Consider the following 21,512-nt stretch of genomic DNA (forward strand, 5'->3'; position numbering starts at 1 on the left):
TCCAGACAAAGTGGAAGATAGCTCGGGTGACTGTAAAGACGCTATATAAAAGCAAGTTGATGTTATAGTAATCACAAATGTTAATATCCAAATCCAGAATTAACATTACTAATCTGATGTGAACAACAGTCAGTGATATTTAAGTGTTCTACAAAACAGAAGATGACTAGTTCTTACACTACATCTGATGAAAACACCCAGTTTTTGTAGCCATGTGCAATTCTTTCAACTGCAATGTTAGTTAGGACCAAGCACTTAATATACTGAAATATAATAAATAATCCATGGTTTAGGCAATAAATGTATACTATTTTAACTGCCGCTGGCTAATTTTAGGAATAGAACCAAATAGTTCCAATTAAAAACAATTCAATTGAGTAGGTATTACATTTTAAATGGACAATCAAACAACCAATAATTTTGTCCAAGTTTCAACATAAATGTATATAAAGCTTTGTAGGATACTGTAACTATCATCCCATACTCATAGCTTTTGTGTCATAATTGAGATTCCTTCTTCACAACTACATCGTAGAAATTATGTTCCTTCTGAAACCCCTCAGAAGCAGGATAGGATAATAAAACTTCCTGAGCCAGGCAGATTTAGAGAAAGAATTGCTTGAGAAAGAATTTTAGATCTGAATAAAGAATCATGTACCAAGTCGAATAGGGTGATTCAGCAACCAGAGCACTCAGTTCACTTGCTAATCTAGGACTAGAGCCAAGAAGAAGTCAGCCTTTCTAGGATATTAACTTGAGATTGATTATATTTTCAGATGCAAAGGGAGAACAGAATTCGATAGTTTATGTAGTACTGCGTTTAGGTCTCATACAGGAGCCAAGGATTTTGAATTATTCAGACCTCTTTAATTAACCAGATGATTAGGTGTTTCTATCCAATGGCCTTATCTGAAGGTATTTGAAAAGTGGACAAAGCTACAGCACACATTCTGATAATGTAAACGTTATCAAGCAGTTCAGGATTTCAACCACTTCATAGAGTGAAGTTTAACCTCAAAATTATCACACCACAATGGAAATCTTTTCCAATTATGCCATTTAGATTTTTTGAAGATTTGCACACCACAATGCTCCCTTGAATAACATGAGAGGCAATTGGCCACAACTCAGCTGGAACTTAATGCCAGAACTCCCATTATTTTTTTTTTTTGCAAGAGAACAAGTATGCCCCACCTGGAAACATTTTGTCTAAAGTCTGCAGGAAAGTGTCTAATAATGTGTCTGCATCTTTATTGCCTAGTGGTCTAAGGAGCCTTGCACATTAGGTTGTACGATTGGTTTCAGTTTCAATATCAATACCACCTACACAATTGTAGATTGTGTGTTTTAAAGAATATAATTCACAAAAGTTTTAGAAAATTATATTTTCAAAAATTGGTATTGATGCTTTTGCCTTATTTGACGTCAAATCTTGTACGAGTCAGAACTCTCCAACTTAATGACAAGACCAAAAGCTTTCTGTTTAATTCCCACCAGAAACCACACACAATCACCCAAGATTCCATCCCCATTCTGGCTGTTCACTCAGGCTGAACCACAGTGCATAACCCCAGTATACATCCTAACCATAATTAAGACTGCATATTTCAATCTCTAACATCTTCTACTCCATCCCTACTTTTTCCCCCACTACTACTAAAACTCTCACTCATACCTTCTTCACCTCCAGGCTCAACTTTCCTAATACTTTTCCTCACAACCTCCATCCTACGCAAACTTTAACTTGTTCAAAACTCTGTAACCCACTTTCAAACCCACTCACCCACATCTCTCTCAGCTGACCTATTCCACTCACCTATCATGCTGTCCTTGCCCACCTGTACTGGTTACCCATCTTCCAAAACATTCATTTTAAAAAGCTTCATCCCTCAATGGTCTCGCCCTATCCTACATCTGGAAACTCCCCCTTCCCAACTTGCATCCTCTGCTCTTCCAATTCTGGCTTACTGTGCATCCTGCCCTTTCCATTCCACGATTGGTATCAAAGCTTTAGCTGTCACAATCTTTGCACTCCAGAATGCTCTTTCCAAACCCATTAACCTTGCTACAAACTTCCTGCTCCTTCAAAAGCCTCCTTCAAATATTTATCTACTTCCTTTGTGAAGCATCGTGGAACATTTTGCTATGTCGAAAGTGCAAATACAAGTAGTTGTTGTGGTGAATGTTATAGGTTACAGTATGGCAATGGAAAAAAAAAGTGTAATGCATTATATAATATCCCCTGTGCACATGCCTGACCAAGGTTAATGTAGTACATTACATGCTGCACAATATTGTAAAACAGCCATTCCACTATGGTTATTCAGCTGCACATAAATAAAATTTCCACTGTATAGTTATGAGGTTGCAAATCAAATTTGTTCTGCACCAGTTATCCTGAGTGATGTGTACAATACATTCGGCTGAAATCTTCAGCAAATATACTACAATTAAGATTTAATTAATACAAAAGGAAGACAGTCCAAACCAAACCAAAATGAAAGGCCCATAATAAACAAAACCTGTACATCTACACGTAAAGCAAAAACATCCCAGCCCAGATTACTTATAGCTCTGAATTTAATTCAGTGCCTGTCCCAACCATCCACTTGCTGGTGAGATGCTCCGAGTGGTCATCTCACCGTGTTCAAATTTCACTTTTTGCTGACTGAACGCAGTCCCCAGTGATGAGTGCTATGGAAAACCCTACTCCAGACTAACCTCAACAACAACTTGCATTTACATAGCACCTTTAATTAGTAAAACATCCCAAGGCGCTTCACAGGAGCATTATCAAACAAAATTTGACACCAAGCCACATAAGGATATATTAGGAGGTGACCAAAAGAGGTCAAAGAGGTAGGGTTTTAAGGAGCATCTTAAAGGAGGAGAGAGAGGCGGTGAGGTTTAGGGAGGGAATTCCAGTGCTTACGGCCTAGGTAGCTGAAGGCACAGCCGCCAATGGTGGAGTGATTAAAATTGGGGATGCGGAAGAGGCAGGATTGGAGGAGCGCAGAGGTCTTGTAGGGTTGTAGGTCTGGAGGGGGCGAGACCATGGAGGGATTTGAAAACAAGGACGAGAATTTTAAAAATCGAGGCATTCCCGGAGCTGGAGCCAATGTAGGTCAGTGGGTACAGGGGTGATGGGTGAACAGGACTTGGTGCGAGTTAGGATACAGGCAGCAGAGTTTTGGATGAGCTCAAGTTTATGGAGAGTGGAAGATGTGAGGCCAGCCAGGACATCATTGAAATAGTGGTCTAGGAGGCAAGAAAGGCATGAATGAAGGTTTCAGCAGCAGATGAGCTGAGGCAGAGGCGGAGATGGGTGACGTTTTGGAGATGGAAGTAGGTGGTCTTGATGATGGAGTGGATATGTGGTCAGAAGCTCATCTCAGGGTCAAATAGGACACCAAGGTTGTGAACAGTCTGGTTCAGCCTCAAACAGTGGCCAGGGAGAGGGATGGAGTCAGTGGCTACAGAACGCAGTTTGTGGCGGGGACTGAAGACAATGGATTCAGTCGTCCCAATATTTAGTTGGAGGAAATTTTTGCTCATCCAGTACTGGATGTTAGACAAGCAGTGTGACAAATCAGACAGTGGAGGGGTCAAGGGAGGTGGTTCTAACCTCCTTAGAAGAAAGAGATGCAAGTGGAAAAAAGAAATGGTTAACGCACATAAATTTTAGCAAACTGACATACAAGGTGCAATATGTTAACAGATTAAAATTATGGGACACAGCAGCTTTTAAACTGGAACAGCATTAAAAAGCCACCTGAATATTCTAATTTGAGAATTTGCATGCACAGCATTTGCAAAAAAAAACACCAACACTTACCCTGAAAGACATTTCTATGTTTTCACCACCCCAGATTTCCATCTGGTCATCATAACTACCTATGAGTTGAAAGTATTGTTTGGAGATAGCAAATAGCCCACCAGCAAATGTCGGTGACCTGCAAAATAAGAATAAGAGATATTATATTAAGTATCTTGTAGGCTATGAAGTTTATTTTGCCAAGATTCAGACATCTTCCACTCCAAAAAAAAATTGTGTCCAATGAAATGTCATTTAGTTTGTGCATTATCTGTGGTGAAATTAGAGACAGTTCTCTTGATAGCATTAATAAGGAAACAATCATGATGTGAGCGACTGGCAAGACTGCATTTTTGTGCCATGAGTAGGTGGCAGACCTTCTTCTTGAACTGCTGCAGTCCCTGTGGTGGTAGTGTTCCCACCATGGTGTTATATACATGAGATAGATAAAGTAGTAGGGACCACCAGCTATCTGGACGAAAGCTTTAGAGAGAACCAGCTAAAAGATGGTACTAATGATTTACTTATTTCTCCTTGGTCCAACAATTTTCCTCTCTCCCTTCCACTACTTCTGAATATTTTGACTACTTATGAGGTAGAATTCCACCAGCACCAGGTGCCTCCTGTATCTCACCGTAGAGCATCACAGTAAAACCCAATCTTATGCACTGACATCTACATTCATGGCGAAGATACTGAATGCGATCAGGAGCAGGAACCCCGGCTGATTTTTCAACTCCCAAATTTGGGAATACAGATGCAAAATGCACTTGGCCGAGATAAACTAACTCAGATTGAGGATTGAATTTGGGGCCTCTTGGTCTGTATGGCTCAGGTATTCACTGCCTTAGCCAGCTGAAACGTGAAGAGAAGCTCCAGACATTATTGACGTGAAAATAAATACATTAAAAATTATGCAAGTAATTTCCATCCTCAATACTTCTTTGGGTGATGTGGAGGGTTATATTACCTAAAACAAAAATCACTATGTATGGTTAGAAATAAGTTGAAAGAAAGCTGATGGTAACAAATCTTTACACAAAGAAAATATTGAAGCATCAGAGTTGAAGAAACAAATTCAAAAGTTAATTAGTACATTTCCAAGTCCCTGCACTTCCCTCCTTAATATAATCACTAGACAGACAAATTTGGGGGGTGGGGGGGGGGGGGTTGGGGCAGGGAGAGGAGAAAAAGAGAGGGTATTTCAAGGCAGGTATCAGGTGAAAGAATGTGTACAAAATAATATAGCATTGATTTTGCATATCAGTCAGTGAATTAATTGACGATATCACTGTGCATGCAGTAGAAACTTGTTTTCACAACATGTAATTGGGATCCACAACAAAAATATTTTCTACACAAGATCTACTTTGTTATTTTCCCTATATACACGCAGGAAATTGAAAACATACAAGATGGAACCAGTTTTTTTTTAATAAAAACAATCTTCAAATTTTTGAACTGAAATTCATTTGGATGGGATATTGAAATCCTTGTTATGGCCCTCTACAAGTTCTTCTGCATCAATGCGACCCAAGCATGTTTTTATTAATGCAAAGAACTTCTACATTGAATTTGAAATTGTGTAAGATATCAAAATAACATTTTATATGGAAGTGCTATGGTTATTCAATGTTAGCATAAATGTTATAAAAGCTATGTTACTACTTCCCTATTGATTTACTCATTCACTGGTGCCCCCTGTACCATTAATTTATATGTACCCGGTACTGTATTAAGTCTTCAATTCACTACCGCGCATCGTTCCATCACAATAATTAAATTGTGCTCATGTTATAATAACTTACTAATTTTCTGCTACTTGTTAAACTTCCATTAATCTTTTAGTTTCCTGCTGTGCCTACTGCTCTATTAGTTTCCTACTCTATCAATTTATTCATTCATTCAATAGTAGCCAATCCTCATTAATTTATTCCTACACTGTTCTGCAATGTTCACCTTTTCCTCTAAATAGGTTGTCATCCATGTGGTTCTATACATTTCCATAAATCTTTACATTTTCCTGCTATAACATGAATCACATAAACCAAAATATGTGATTCAAGTTTTCCAATTTATTCAGTTTGTTTTTAATCTTATTCTACTGTTAATTTCTGTTATCTTCTGTTTTACGGTACACGGTCATCATTTTGTTTAAGATCAAGAACTTTTCCAGACTGCAAGAGTCTTAACTCCCTTTATGTAATGCCGTGGGGGAAATCGACTAGTATCTATCAGAATAATTACCTTGTAATTATTGCATTGCAGTGTATTAGTATAATATTAACTGATAATTTTGAAAATGTAAACTTACCTGATGGGGTAAGTTTCATCTTTTCTCCTTTTTTTCTCATGTTCTGGAAGGGATTCCCATCCAAATGACAAACTCCAGTCAAAGTTACCCCTATTATGATTTTGTCCATAGGGATTTGGTTTCATCACTTCAAATGTATTGAGTTCAATGCTGGAGATATCAGGGCTCACCACAGCTGTGTAATTCTCAGCTATTCTGCTCAACAAAGGCTCCAACCAACCATTGAAGCATTCACCTAACAGAAAAAAGTTAATATCAAATCAATGATTGTGCTACATTGATTCTAGGTAAATATCTGGCAGAGTCCAAATAATTCCAATTGACTTACCATCATTTACACTTTTAAGCCATCTCAGAATACTGAATCAAACAAATCAATTTTCAACTCTAAGACACTTCATTGCTCTCTGCAGATTTCTTAATTATGAATAGTTTTTAAAAAAAAATCAAATTTCTTGTTTTCCTCTACAGATGTTCATTATTTAACAACATCATATGATATAATATATATTACACACTGAAATATAAACTAGTGGGAAATTAAGTTCAATAAAAAACACATCTTAGCATATGAAAGATGTAAATCATTTGGAGAGAGGAAGAGAAGTACTTTCAATATAACATACTCTTCTCCCATCCCCTTCAATTTTGGATTGGATTAGCATAAACAAGTGAAAAGAAAAAAAGTTAAGAGATTTCCCATTAGATGCAATTTTACATTTAATCTCTTATGGTTAATGCTTTTCTGAACATTTTTTCCTTGTGTAAATGGCTTGGCCACAATTTCCATAAGCAGAGTGCCCCATAGGTATTATAACCAATCTTTAAATGGCAGTGATCATATAGACTAGAACAGTAAATGTGGTCAATTAAGTCAATAATAAATTCAGTTTATTTTCAGTATAATATGTCAAAAGAAAAATCAAACTTATATGACTTGTCTTTTGACCCCTCTTACTTTATTCCTCGCTTCACTTAATTTTAATACTTGAGTTCACTTTACTCTTGGGAGTATTGTTGGACTAGGAGCTTTTGTATCACCACCAAAAAAAGAGTAACTTGGAATGGTCATAGTTGCCAGAAAATATAATTCATGGATTATGATAACTAGCATTGTAAAGTTTAACTGTATTAGCCCAGTGAGGCTGCTAACCTCCTGCAGGCAATTTATATCAATGATATTTGTAAATTGAAAGCCTGTCTAAGGTTGTGCACTCTTTAATAAGGATTAGTCTAAACAAACATAGCTCAAATTGCAACTTACTTTCTCAGATAAAAAGGTAATGTTTATAACAATTTCATGAACAATAATCATAATCAGTTTACTAAGTCAAAACTGGTCAACTTACAGTGGGCATCCAAGAAGGTCAGAACATCTCCTGTGGCTATTGAGGCTCCCAGCAATCTTGCAGTAATTAACCCCTTCCTTTCCCGCTGACGAACAACTTTAACTATTTGAAATGGCTTCACATAATTATCTAATTGATCTTTTAAGTAATCTGTAGATAGAAATATTTTGTTACCTTACATTCCCACTGCATTCATTTCAAGGAGCACCATCAGTTGAAAAAACTAATGGATGCAACTACAAGCATTGAACAAAGACATTTATTCTACATCCAAAGTTATTACTTCATGAATCTAAAAACACTTAGGGAAAGAAATGTAGTCTTTTTAAAAAAATATATATACTCTCACGAGATTACTCACTGTCTGAATAGATTTAACGCGATCATAATGGAATTGGAATGTCAATCAGGAAACTTGCCTTGAATTGGTATGCATTTTGGAAGGAAAAATGAAGAGGCAGTACAAACAAAATGGTACAATTTTAAAAAGAGCTCCAGAGACTTGGGGGTTCACATACACAAAACTTTGAAGGTGGCAGGGCAAGTTGATAAAGCTATATGGGATCCTTGGCTTTATAAATAGAGGCATACAAAAGCAAGGAAGTAATGCTAAACCTTTATAAATCACTAGTTAGATCTCAGCTAGAGTATTGTGTCCAATTCTGGGCACCACACTTTAGAAATTACATCAAGGCCTTGGAGAGAATGCAGAGGAGATTTACTAGAATAGTACAAGGGATGAGGGATTTCAGTTATCTGGAAAGACTAGAGAAGCTGGGGTTGTTCTCCTTATAGCGGAGAAGGTTAAGGGGAGATTTAATAGAGGTGTTCAAAATCAGGAGGGGTTTTGAGAGAGCAGATAGGGAGAAACTGTTTCCACTGGCAGGAGGATTAACCAGAGGACACAAATTTAAAATAATTGGCAAAAAAGCCAGGGGGAGATGAGGAGAAATATTTTTACAGGTTATTGTGATCTGGAATGCACTGCCTGAAAAGCTGGTGAAAGCAGATTCAATAGTAACTTTCAAAAAGGAATTGGATCTCTGCTTAAAAAAGGAAAAATTTGCAGGGCTGTAGGGAAAGAACAGGGGAATGGGACTAATTGGTAGCTCTTTTGGAGAGCCGGCACAGACACGATGGGCCGAATAGCCTCCTTTTGTGCTGTATGATCCTATGATCCTAAAATACAAAATGGTCTCATTTTGCAATTTTTTTTTCTTACAAAATAAATGTAAAACTTTCTAATTTCAGTGTTTGAATGTTACTATTATGATGACCATTTATGTCACAAAAATATTTTAAGTAAATTGATGCAAACACTTATCTAAAGATTAATCTCAAATTAGTAGTATTCACTCACATTTTCAGGATATACACAGTCAGTTTAAATCTTTTCAAAATTATACTCAAATATTATTTTAAAAACAGAAGTAGAAGTTTAGCTATTTTGGCCATATATACGATGTAAATTACTGAGCCACTGAATGGATAGCACAAAAATGCTTCATTTTAAATCACTCATTTGAAATAAAAGTATTGATGGCAGCTTGTACTTACCATCTGTACTTGCATCATCCACCATAATTATCTCTTTTAAAAATATAGCAGGCGAAGTATGCATTACACTGAAAACAGTTCTGAGTAGCGTAGACCAAGCTTCGTTGTGAAACACTATAATCACACTAGTAGTGGGCAGGGGAGGACATCTCTTAAATTTCTGCTCAATACATCTAGACAGAAAAAAAAATTAATAAGGATTTTGAAGACTTGTTGAAATTCATGAAGACAAAAATGTTATTCTCGGCTACATATTTATTACACTAGAGTCTTCACCTTATTTGTCCTTTTACTTCTATATCCAGCACAACTGCAGGAAAAGGTCAAATATTTCATCCTATGTTTAGTATATCTAGTCTGAAGCAAGCTCCATTAATAGCTGCTGCTGAGCAACAGTGATTGATGGTTCATTTATTTGTTAATTTCTCATTGCAGACCTTCAGAACAACATATAATCTTGGACAGATTCCAGTTAAATGGAATATTGAGATTATAATCTATGCAACAGTTGGAAATAAACAACAGTTTACTATTATTTCTAAAGCTCAAAATAATATCAATCATACACTACCTACTTTTTACAACCAGAGGAAAATTATTTTGCATCCAAACTTTCCATCCATTCTAACCGTAAAAATACTATGGAATAGCTACAGCTCAGCTCTGGATGACTGTTTATATTTATGTTAAAGACTATTCTGGGTTTCTTACACTTATGAAAAGAATATTTAGTGTTCAGTAGTGAGTTACTTTTATATGTTTTTAAGGAAAGAAAATACTTGATATCTTATTGGATCAATATATACATACTTTGAGTTCTTAAATAGAAACTAAATTCAGTGTACTGTACAATAACTTTGAACTCTATAAACAAGGTCTTTACAATTCAGAATTAGTCTTGATTCATAGTGGGGAATGGAATATAACTTCTTAAAAGTGCAAATTTTTATAATAAAAAGTACATTTAAAACAAACAATCCTTTAAGCCTTATTAATACAAACTGTAAAATCAATTATGTAAATTAAATATTTAGCTGTTTAGATATCCAACTGAATAATAAAATGTTACTTTGAATTAAGTTAACTAAAATCTTTAGACTCCATCAATAGTCTTAAATGGATTACTCTATTAAAGGACTTACATGAATTCTGTAAGTGTACAGAACTTTGGAAGGCGATCAGATTATATTCAAGTGATACACAAGAGTGCATTTAACTGCAGTCACCGATCCAAGACCAATAGCTGCAGTTCAGGTTCCACTCAGGCAGAACGCAGTTTTGGCTCCTGCTGGAACTTTAACTGTCCTGTTTAGGGGAGAGCTTTTCATATCCCTGAATTCATGAATGGACAGAGGTGTCTCCCAAAAGATAGAAAAGTAAACATCTGGAGAACAGAATGGGGAGAATCTCTGCATTCTAAACATATGAATTAAGGTCATTTAGACCATCTGAACACTTTGCAAACAAGGATCAACTCCACACTGGATTTACACTCTTATACGGTGTCAAACCAAAGTGATGTGGAGTTTCAGTCCACATCACTGCAGTGTTAGGTTGGGCTCTGACCCCTGATTTACACTGCAAAGCAATGCTAAATTGGCAATGATGCTAAACTTGCAATGTAAATGCATTCTCTAACAAGTTTGACGCACACATGGCCACTCTTATGTACACATGCTCAGCCTACAACCTAATTTCAGATTCATTTAAAAATATTTAAATTGCTTTTAACCTTATCAAATGTGAACACTAATGTCAAGTTCAAATTAAATGTAGGTATGTAAACCATAATTCACAAAAGCTATGGATTGCTTGAAATTAGATGCAAACATTAAGCATACTCAGGTGGTCGTGTGTCAGGTCCAAGGTCTCGGTGTAAAGAAATTCGGTCACTTGCAAAAGCATTGAAGCAGTGTTTCTCATTTCCTTGATCTTTTTCCTTCTGCTCCTCTGGAGACAGATTATCAGTATGAAATGGCTTCCCTGAAGCTCCAGGGGCATTTGGATCCTGAGGTGTCCGCTCCATGGAAGGTTTCAATTCTACTGCAGTGTAATGTCCTGGCAAACAGGGCTTTTTGACGTCCATAGAGACTTGCTGTCTATTAGGTGCTCTTATCTGCATTTTTGGAATTGCATCTCTTAAATTGTTCACTGCTCCTATCATCATGTACAACATTTTGTCTTTCTTTACTGCCATTTCTTTCAGCCATGGCTCTTGTGTAGCAGTCCGGACTACTTCCCTTTGCATCAGAAATAAAAATGTAATAAAAACAAGAGCTACAAACATAAGTTTCCAGGGCAAGTAACGTCTTCTTAAGAGCCTTCTAATTGCAGGCATTCTTATTTTGAAAAATCCACTCCAGAAATGTTGTTTTAAAGTTTATAAGAACATCCAGCTCCCCGGAGCAAAGAGACCTGCGCAAACTTTCATGAAGTAGTAAAATCTTAAATCTGAAAAATAAAGTGTCAATAAATATTATGCTAGCCTCAGGTACAATTCAGGCCCAATTCTGAATATTTTTCTAATTTTTTTTTACAGATAAAAATGAAAACTGAAAATGCTAGAAATCTGCAAGAAAAGCAAAAAAAATTGAAAACATAACCAATCCATCACTATCTGTAAAGAGAAAGGACAAATCAACATTTTGGGTGTAAATCCTTTGTCAGAACTGGAAACTGAAAAATAAGAGGGCCTCTTAATACTGAAAAAGAGGGAAGGAAGAAAGAGAATCATAAGTAAAAGTATCAGGAATGTTGTGCATGTGATCGAGAAGTTAATGAGTTTTAGGACAGTGGAAAAAAACATTCCATTAATGAGGAACACTTCTGTGGCCAATTAATGGCTTAGCAGATTTAATAAATTGATTATGCTCCAGTATGTATTCTGTTATACTTCATATGTATTGTGTTTATACAAAAGTTCTGGGAATGATTTTGTTAATAAACTTTAAGTGGAGTTAATTACAATTACAAGAATTAAAAGATTCTTTTTTATCCAGCTTAAATCCTGAAAATCTATTTGAATGCAGAGTGGAAATTCATAAGCACCAACTAAGAGTAATACCACTGCAATCAAAATCTAAAGCAGAGTTTCACACTACTTCCTTTTTCTATTATTTTGCTCCTTGTTATTTATATTTTGCTTATGTGTCTGCTTGCAGCCCTTTCCCTCATCATTTTTCATTTCTTTCAAGTCTATTCTTAGTCTTTTATCCCCTCCTTTGCCTGAAGAACATGTATAATAATGCATTTCTCCAATTAAGAGGGCATACTGAAAGATGGTATCATGTAACATTACAACCCACAATTTAAAGATCCATTCTCTGTATCTGCTGATACGAGCACACATTTTCCTATATTGTTGCCATAATCTAAAGTATTTGGTTCAGTCACTGATGCTGCCACGAAAATCAAGTTTCCCCCAGCATTTCGGAAAGCAACAAAAATCTACAGAAGAGCATAATTTTAGGAATTAATTCCTATTTACATATAGAAATTCATGGAGATGGGAGGATTTTCAAAAAAAAGAAAACTTACTCCACCAAACACCGTTGGCTTAACTGCAAGAGATGTGGCACTCTTGATACTTGTGTCTCACAAAATTTAACAAAATTCTTCTGTAAATTTTGAATAAAAAAATAAAAGTTGTAATTTTGGTTTTAACATCATAATTTCCCTGCATTGGATAGATATATGCCTCTGAAAAATCATACAAATCTTAAATATAACACACTTTTGGCCACTCCCACTAATTACGCCAACAGAGTTTTGGATTAAACACTTCAGTTGAATGAGTCATGTCCTGTATACACCCAAGTGAATGGAGTGTATCCTCTACAATTATTTACTCTAAGGCGGCATTTACACCACAATTGCAGTACCAACATGAAGCAATTTTGCATCCACAATCAGGGTCCAGCTTGACACTGGAGCAATATGGAATGAGACTTCCTGGAGTGGAGGGAAATTCCTCCAAGATGTCCCATTCTGCTTTGGAGTCAGGACTTAACATCTGATTTACACTATACAGCTTAGCATCAGGGAGAAGCTACAACTGCTTCACACTGACGTGGAATTACACATACAAAAAATTACACAGAAAATACAGAAATGGAAAAAGGCTGTTCGGCCCAAGAAGGCTGCATTGACATTTATCCAGTGTGTATCTCTGGTAATTGTTCACCCTGTGACTTGCATTTTCAGAGTTTTCATGCTTTGTCACTGCATTGCCAGTCCAACCCCCCGGTCCCAGTGGTTCAAGTCGACATTAAAGATCCTATAGCACTGTGTGAAGAACGGAGTTCTCCCAGTTACCCGACCAACATTACTCCTTCAATCAATATCTCCAAAATCAGATCAACTGCTTATTTAACTCACTGCTACTTGTGGGATCTTACCACACACAAAATGTCACATTTGCCTATATAAAATTACTGCACTTCCATATCGTTCATTGTGTGTGAAGTGCTTTGAGAGAGTGCAAATGCAAATCTCTAACTCAAATACAGAGTGTGAAATTCAGTCAACTTTCTGCTACTTCAAAGAAATATTTTATGGAAAATACTGGTTTTGCTTTTAGTCCTATAATTTACAGCTAGAAGTTGATAATTTAGATTTGTTTTAATAGTTTCTTTCCTATCTCCCCTCATGCCATCGCCGAGCTCATCTTGACCACGAGACCCACCTCCTGCTCCCTCAACCCTATTCCCACCAAACTACTGACCACCCAACTTCCCTTCCTGGACCCCATGTTAACTGTTCCCTCTTCTCAGGTCCTGTCCCCCTCCCCTTCAAATCTGCCATCATCACCCCCTCCTCAAAAAACCCACCCTTGACCCCCTCTGTCCTTGCAAACTGCTGCCCCATCACCAACCTCCCTTTCCTCTCCAAAGTTCTTGAAAGTGTTGTCGCCTCCCAAACTCGTGGCCATCTTTCTTGCAATTCCATGTTTGAATCCCTCCAATCAGGTTTCTGCCCCTGCCACAGTACTGAAATGGCCAAAGTCACAAATGACATCCGATGTGACTGTGACCAGGGTAAACTATCCCTCCTCATTCTTGTTGACCTGTCTGCAACCTTTGACATGGCTGACCACACCATCCTCCTCCAACACCTCTCTTCCATCATCCAGTTGGGTGGGACAGCACTCGCCTGGCACCATTCTTATCTATCCAGGCGTAGCCAGAGAATCACCTGCAATGGCTTCTCTTCCCACTCCCACACCATTACCTCTGGAGTACCCCAAGGATCTATCCAAGGCCCCCTCCTATTTCTCATCTATATGCTCCCCCTCGCCGACATCACCTGAAAACACAACATCAGGTTCCACATGTATGCTGAAAACACCCAACTCTACCTCACCACCACCACTTTCAACCCCTCCACTGTATGATTTGGCACACTGCTTGTCCGACATCCAGTACTGAATGAGCAATAATTTCCTCCAACTAAATATTGGGAAGACAGAAGCCATTGTCTTCAGTGCCCGCCACAAACTCAGTTCTCTAGCCACCGACTCCATCCCTCTCCCTAGCCACTGAGAGACTAAACCAGACCGTTCGCAACCTTGGCATCCTATTTGACCTGCAGCTGAGCTGCCAACCACATATCCACGCCATCACCAAAACCACCAACTTACACCTCTGTAACATCACACGTTCCCACCCGTCTCAGCTCATCTGCTGCTGAGACCCTCATCCATACCTTTCTTACCTCTAGACTTCACTATTCCAATGCTCTCCTGGCAGGCCTCCCATCTTCCACCCTCCATAAACTTAAGCTCATCCAAAACTCTGCTGCCCGTATCCTAACTCACTAAGTCCCATTCACCCATCACCCGTGCTCACTGACCTACATTGGCTCCCGGTCTGGGAGCTCCTCCATTTTAAAAATTCTCATCCTCGTTTTCAAATCCCTCCATGGCCTCGCCCTTCCCTATCTCTAACTTCCTCCAGCCCTACAACCCTCCGAGTTCTCTGCGCTCCTCCAATTCTTGCCTCTTGCGCATCCCCGATTTTAATCACTCCACCACTGGCGGCCGTGCCTTCAGCTGCCTAAGCCTTAAGCACTGAAATTCCCTCCCTAAACCTCTCTACCTCTCCTTTAAAACATCATCTGTCCTATCATCTTATGTGGTTTGGTGTCAAATTTTGTTTGATAACGCTCCTGTGAAGCACCTTGGTCTGTTTTACTACATTAAAGGCACTATATAAATGCAAGTCGTTGTTTGATATACAAAGTCCCCCTGATTTCCAGGCCACATACCAAATATACCCTAGATCTCAACCAATGCTACTCAGAACTGACAACTAGGAATGCAAAACCAGTTGGGGCACCATACTCGATTTTTGTGCTGTTTTTAGATGATGTTTAGTGTCTACTTGGTGCTTCACTATTACATAGCTAATGATCTGGAGGGACGAGAAACGGAACCTTACTGTTTCCATGTTCTGTCCATATGTTCTTTGTATGACATAGGTCCGGGTTAGAGCACAGAGAAGCATAAAAGTTTGTCGCATAAAAATACTGACTTTGATCTGTTTGCAACTACATGAATCAAGTTGATATTGTATTTTCCAAAAAATATATATGCACACATTTCCTTGACATTTCTTCCCCTCCTGAATCTGATTCAGGAGACATAATATAAATTGTTTTCCCCTCTACTTTACAGCATCTAAATTTAATGAAAAACACCATGACTGACCAAATCTGCATGCAGTTTCAAACAAACTGCCTCCAAGGTAATGTAAACCTCACAGTTTTAAACAAAATGTCTCAAGATAATGTAAACCTCAGTTACTACTGCCATTTATTTCTGTGCATAATTAACAGTGGAACACATTGTGAATAAGACATATGTGAAACATATGTAGCTCAGTAGGAAAATTTAAAACCTAGTACAAGAACTTTGAAGTCTCCCTCCAACAGCTATATTGGTAAATGCACTGCATGAAATGAGAGTTCAGCTGTTAGGTGGTGAGAAAAAAAATGGGGGGGGGTGGGGGGGCGGTCAGAGGAGAAAAAAGTTTTAATATTTCAAAAACATAAGGTTATAAAGAGCTTACACTATTACGGTAAATTTTGACTGCTGTAAATTTCTTTAATAATCATTATATGGCTGATTGACAATACTTTGACACCAAATGAATTAGCTTGTTTTTACATTATACAATCCACACAAGTGCAGTATTAAATACTGAAACACTGACTAATTTAACCTAGCATAATATCAAATTTTAACAATATTAACGGGTACGGATACTAATTCACTTACATCAGCTGGGCTTGACCATATACTAAGTCTCCAGTAAAAACAAATGGAGTATTTACTACACACAGATCACGTTCAAAATTGATATAAAAATTATCTATAAAATGTGATAGATAGATAGACAGATAAATGTAATAAATAAATAAAGATAATGAAGCAGTCCATGCCCACATGCAGCAAGATCTGGACAACATCCAGGCTTGGGCTCATAAGTGGCAAGTAACATTCACACCAGACAAGTGCCAGGCAATGGCCATCTCCAACAAGAGAGAGTTTGACCACCTCCCTTTGACATTCAACGGCATTACCATCGCCGAATCCCCCACCATCAACATCCTGGGGGTCACCACTGACCAGAAACTTAACTGGACCAGCCATATAATTACTGTGGCTACAAGAGCAGGTCAGAGGCTGGGTATTCTGCAGCGAGTGACTCGCCTCCTGACTCCCCAAAGCCTTTCCACCATCTACAAGGCACAAGTCAGGAGTGTGATGGAATACTCTCCACTTGCTGGATGAGTGCAACTCCAACAACACTCAAGAAGCTAGACACCATCCAGGTCAAAGCAGCCCACTTGACTGGCACCCCATCCACCACCCTAAACATTCACTCCCTCCACCACCGGCGCACCATGGCTGCAGTGTGTACCATCTACAGGATGCACTGCAGCAACTCGCCAAGGCTTCATCGACAGCACTTCCCAAATCCACGACCTCTATCACCTAGAAGGTGAAGGGCAGCAGGCACATGGGAACACCATCACCTGCACGTTCCCCTCCAAGTTACACACCATCCCGACTTGGAAATATATCGCCGTTCCTTCATCATCACTGGGTCAAGATCCTGGAACTCCCTTCCTAACAGCACAGCAGGAGAACCTTCACCACACGGACTGCAGCGGTTCAAGGTGGCAGCTCATCACCACCTTCTCAAGGGCAATTAGGAATGGGCAATAAATGCTGGCCTTGCCAGCGATGTCCACATCCCATGAATGAATTAAAAAAAATATTGCTCCTTTAATATAGATCACGTAAAGAAAGAACTTGCATTTATATAGCACCTTTCATGACCTCAGGACATCCTAAAGCTCTTTACTGCCAATGAAGTACTTTTGAAGTGTAGTTACTGTTGTAATGTAGGAAATGCAGCAGCCAATTTGCACACAGCAAGGTCCCACAAACAGCAATAAGATAATGACCAGACCATCCGTTTCAGTGATGTTAGTTTTGGGACAAATATTGGCCAGGACACCAGGAAGAATTCCCCTGCTCTTCTTCAAATAGTGCGTTGGGATCTTTAACATCCACCAAAAAGGGCAGACGGGGCCTCGGTTTAACGTCTCATCTGAATGACAGCACTTCCGACAGTTCATTGCAATACGGAGGGAGTGCTGCACTGTCAGCCTAGATTATGGGCTCAAGTCTCTGGAGTGTGGCTTGAACTCACAACCTTATGACTCAGAGGCATGAGTGCTACAACTGAGCCACAGCTGACATCATGTACACTTTGGGTCACTTTTTGGTCTAATAAAAAGGAACAAACTGTGACCAGATTTTCAAACAGCTGTTACCTTTAATACAAATGCAATTCACTGGCAATGGTAAAGGTAAAATATAGAATGATTTTCAACTTGTGCTGAAATTCCAATGCTGAAAGTTTTAGCTACTGCTTAAGTGTACTAAACAGCACCTCTACACAAAAATAAATCAATTCCTATAAACACAGTAATAAAGTTAACAGTGTATTAGATTGTAGTTAATCAATCAAAAACTGGTAGCAGTGGTGGTGATAGCCAGGCAGTTACCCATTTATACTGCCTGGGTGACACTGCAATTTTTCTACCCAGGAGAGGAACTCTGTGCAAGTGTATTCAAAGCCTTGTGCTAAGCTCCTCTCCCGACCATTATCATTTAAATGTTTTGAGAGCACAGGCAGAAGTGTCTGCACTCTCTAAGCATTTAAATCAATTCTGATTAAGTATAAACAGGGCTCAAAACGTTTAGTGGGACTTCTGAACAGTTTTTAAACCAAATTTGACACCATACGAAAGTTTTTTTTAAAACTTTTCTCCAGACAAGGACAGCACTGGCAAGGCAACATTTATTACCCATCCTTAGTCGCCCTAAGGTGGTGGTGATGGGCATTCTCCTTGAACCACTGCAATCCTTATGCTGATGGTGCTCCCATAATTGCGCAAGGTAGGGAATTCTAGGATATTGACCCAGCACTGATGAAGGAATGGCAATGTACATCCAAATCAGGATGGTGCATGACTTGGGAGAGGATTTTATTCCCACAGCATTGCTGCTCTTGTCCTTCTCAGTGGTAGAGGGCGCAGAGGAGAGAGGCGCTATCAAAGTAACAAAGGTGAGTTGCTGCAGTGTGTCCTGTAGGCTGTATATACTACAACCACAGTGGAGCACTGATCAAGCAAACTGCTCTGACCTGGATGGTGTTGAGCTTCTCGAGCGTTGTTGCAGCCACACCCATCCAGGCAAGTATTCCATTTGAGCCTTGTAAATAATAGATAGGCTTTTGAGAGGTCAGGCAGTGAGCCACTGGTCACAGAGCCTCTGTTCTGCTCTTGTAGCCATGGTGTTGATACAACTGACGCAGTGAAGCCAAGTCAAATGTGACCCTCAAGACGATGATGGGGTCTCAATGGTGGTGCAATTGAAGGTCAAGGGGAGACAGTTAGGCTGGCTCTTGTTCAAGTGTCATTACCTGGCATTTACATAGCTCAAGTGTTACCTGTCCTTCAGCAGCTCAAGTCTAGATGTTATTCATGTCCTGCTGTAGGATAACATGGGTTGCTTTGTTAACAGAGGAGTTGTGAATAGAGCTGAACACGGCAGAATCATCAGCAAATAACCCCACTACTGACCTTATGACAGGGGAAAGGTTATTAATGAAGCTGCTCAAGATGGTTGGGTCTGAGGGCACTTTGCTGAGGAACTCCTGCAGTGATGTCCTGAGGCTGTGATTACTGACCACCCACAACCATCCTTTGTGTCAGGTATGACTCCAGCTACTGGAGGGTTTTCACTTAGATTCCCATTGACTTCAGTTTTGCTGGAACTCTTTGGTGCTAAACTGGGTCAAATGTTTTAATGATGTTGAGTTATTTTCCTTGATGTTGTTATACTCCATGCAACGTCAAACCCAAGCAATGTCCCACACAACTTCTTTTGAGCGCAAACTTGACACTGTAATTATATTGCAATTCTAGCATCACAGCAAAGTGGAAGCTGCTTAAAGTTGAACTATAAATATACCTTTAAACATCAGTGGTGCAGTATTAAAAAACATTAAATAGATTTAACTTTTTTAATGTTTAATTGACAAGAGTAAAAAGTGGCTTACCCCACGTGCTTGTTTCTGGAAGTGCCTGAATAACTTGTGGGTGAATGAATGGCTAGTCACCACGATCTTTCGAAGTGATTCCACCGAAAACCTGAGCCCAGTAATGCTCTCAGGATAACCGGTCTTGGAATCAGCCTTCAGTTCAAAAGAGATCTGGAGACGATCTTAAAGATATTACCGTGCATACAATACCTGGGGAGGACGTGGGGGGGGGGGGGGGGGGGTTCTTTTCCCGTAAAATTAAACATCAGATTGTGATTAACTCACCAGTTTTGAAATTAACTGAGAACTCGACTGAAATAAATCATATTTCACTGCCTGCGGACACAAGGGCGGTGCGATACCGTGACGCAAGCAGGAGTCTCAGCGTCAGACATCACTCACAACTTGTCACTTAGAGCACTCTTTCCTGTGACTACAAAAGGAACCGTGTAACTTTGTGATACGCTCAGCCTGCTGTGACCAACTTGCCCTCCTCAAGCGGCACAGTCGAATTTTCCGCGGCTCAAGATTCCCGCAGCCCCCCTCCCCTTCCTCACTCCGCCTCCAGTCCCCCCGAGCACCCGGGACCGCTCTCGGACTCACTCCCTGCAACAACTTCCGCCTCGTTGGAAACAGGTGTGTTCATTCAAGGTGGGCGCGGGCCTGTGCGCGCATGCGCCAACCCTAATTCCAGGTGAGTTTACACTGTGCAGGAAATTTAAAGGGGCATCACCACCCCAGCTGAAAATCCCCCCCCCCCCCTCCGGGAACGTTAAACACGGCCAAAAGTTACAATGTAATATCCATAACAAAACAAATCACATCTAAATTCATGTGTGTAACATGGGGAAACTTGCATTTGAATCGGTTAAGTGTTTTCTGAACTCGTTATCATAATGTGAAATAGGAGAATAAATGTGTACGAAGGTGAAAGTAATTTCTGGAGTATGCAGATTGATGCACCTGTTGAACGGGTACATTAAAATGTGGGAATTACTGCGACGCTTTGTGAAGTAGTGAATTGAATTGCACGACAGTCGCTGCATGAAGAGCGCCACTTATGATATTAAACCAGGTCCAGTAAAAAATTAGCGCACTTGTTCTTGACTCCCCATATGCAATGCCACAGGAGATTGACTAGTATTATATATAAATATCTTTATTGAGATTGAAAGGCTTAGTTGCCATGGTTTATTTGAATAGCAGCAGGATAGTATGCTGATGTCAGGGTCCTGTGCATTCAGCCGTCTCGCTGAAGCGTTGCTTGGATACAATAATCACAGAAAATTCAAATTGCCTGCACGGGCAGTTTACTCTTTTCCTTTTGGTTACTGCTGATTAAAACTTAGTTACAACAATTATAAACTTTGATGCTTATTAGGATGACTTTTATATTTATTTTTATAGGGTACTCTAATGAAACAATATTTATATTAGTGATGAGATTTCTGTTTTTTTTATTTTGGCGGGAGACACTAATTCTCAGTATTCGCAAAATTTGAAGAACAAGAAGTTCAGCCTGATACTATCTAACGTCATCAGTGTTAAATTCATTATCAAGAGATGGGAGCTATGTTACCTAGGATCAAAATAAATAGTCATGTTGTTTAACACCTTTTACTGAGAATATAAGCTGTAAATTTGTAGAACGATAATGAGTAAGACTTAGGTTGCACTTACTGCTTTCAGGAATTAGTTTTGAGAACGTCAGCACAAAGTCAAATTATTTGTACCCTTTTGTGGCTACAACTAAAATGCAGAAAGGAATGGCATCTTATGAGTTGGATCTTGTTTGAGGGTAATGATGTCATCAGTTCATCACTGCCAAGCTCAGAAATTCCAGGCGCTGGGAGTTCTTG

At 39.1% G+C, this 21,512-nt stretch overlaps 1 protein-coding gene across 1 annotated transcript in view; it reads right to left on the minus strand.

Moving 5' to 3' along the window:
* galnt3 (UDP-N-acetyl-alpha-D-galactosamine:polypeptide N-acetylgalactosaminyltransferase 3 (GalNAc-T3)) overlaps positions 1 to 11,480 on the minus strand; it is a 39,061-nt gene extending 27,581 nt beyond the window's left edge. Inside the window, exons 1-5 of the mRNA XM_067986779.1 lie at positions 10,876 to 11,480; positions 9,035 to 9,207; positions 7,478 to 7,627; positions 6,129 to 6,363; positions 3,836 to 3,953 (exon numbers count right to left, since the gene is read on the minus strand). Of these exons, the coding sequence (XP_067842880.1) occupies positions 3,836 to 3,953; positions 6,129 to 6,363; positions 7,478 to 7,627; positions 9,035 to 9,207; positions 10,876 to 11,372 (1,173 nt within the window). The 5' untranslated portion in view covers positions 11,373 to 11,480. The remainder of the gene's footprint in view (positions 1 to 3,835; positions 3,954 to 6,128; positions 6,364 to 7,477; positions 7,628 to 9,034; positions 9,208 to 10,875) is intronic.
* Between the last annotated feature and the right edge of the window lie 10,032 nt (positions 11,481 to 21,512).

Source organism: Heptranchias perlo, chromosome 7 (genome assembly GCF_035084215.1).
Source record: "Heptranchias perlo isolate sHepPer1 chromosome 7, sHepPer1.hap1, whole genome shotgun sequence".
In the NCBI taxonomy this organism is placed as follows: Eukaryota; Metazoa; Chordata; class Chondrichthyes; order Hexanchiformes; family Hexanchidae; genus Heptranchias; species Heptranchias perlo.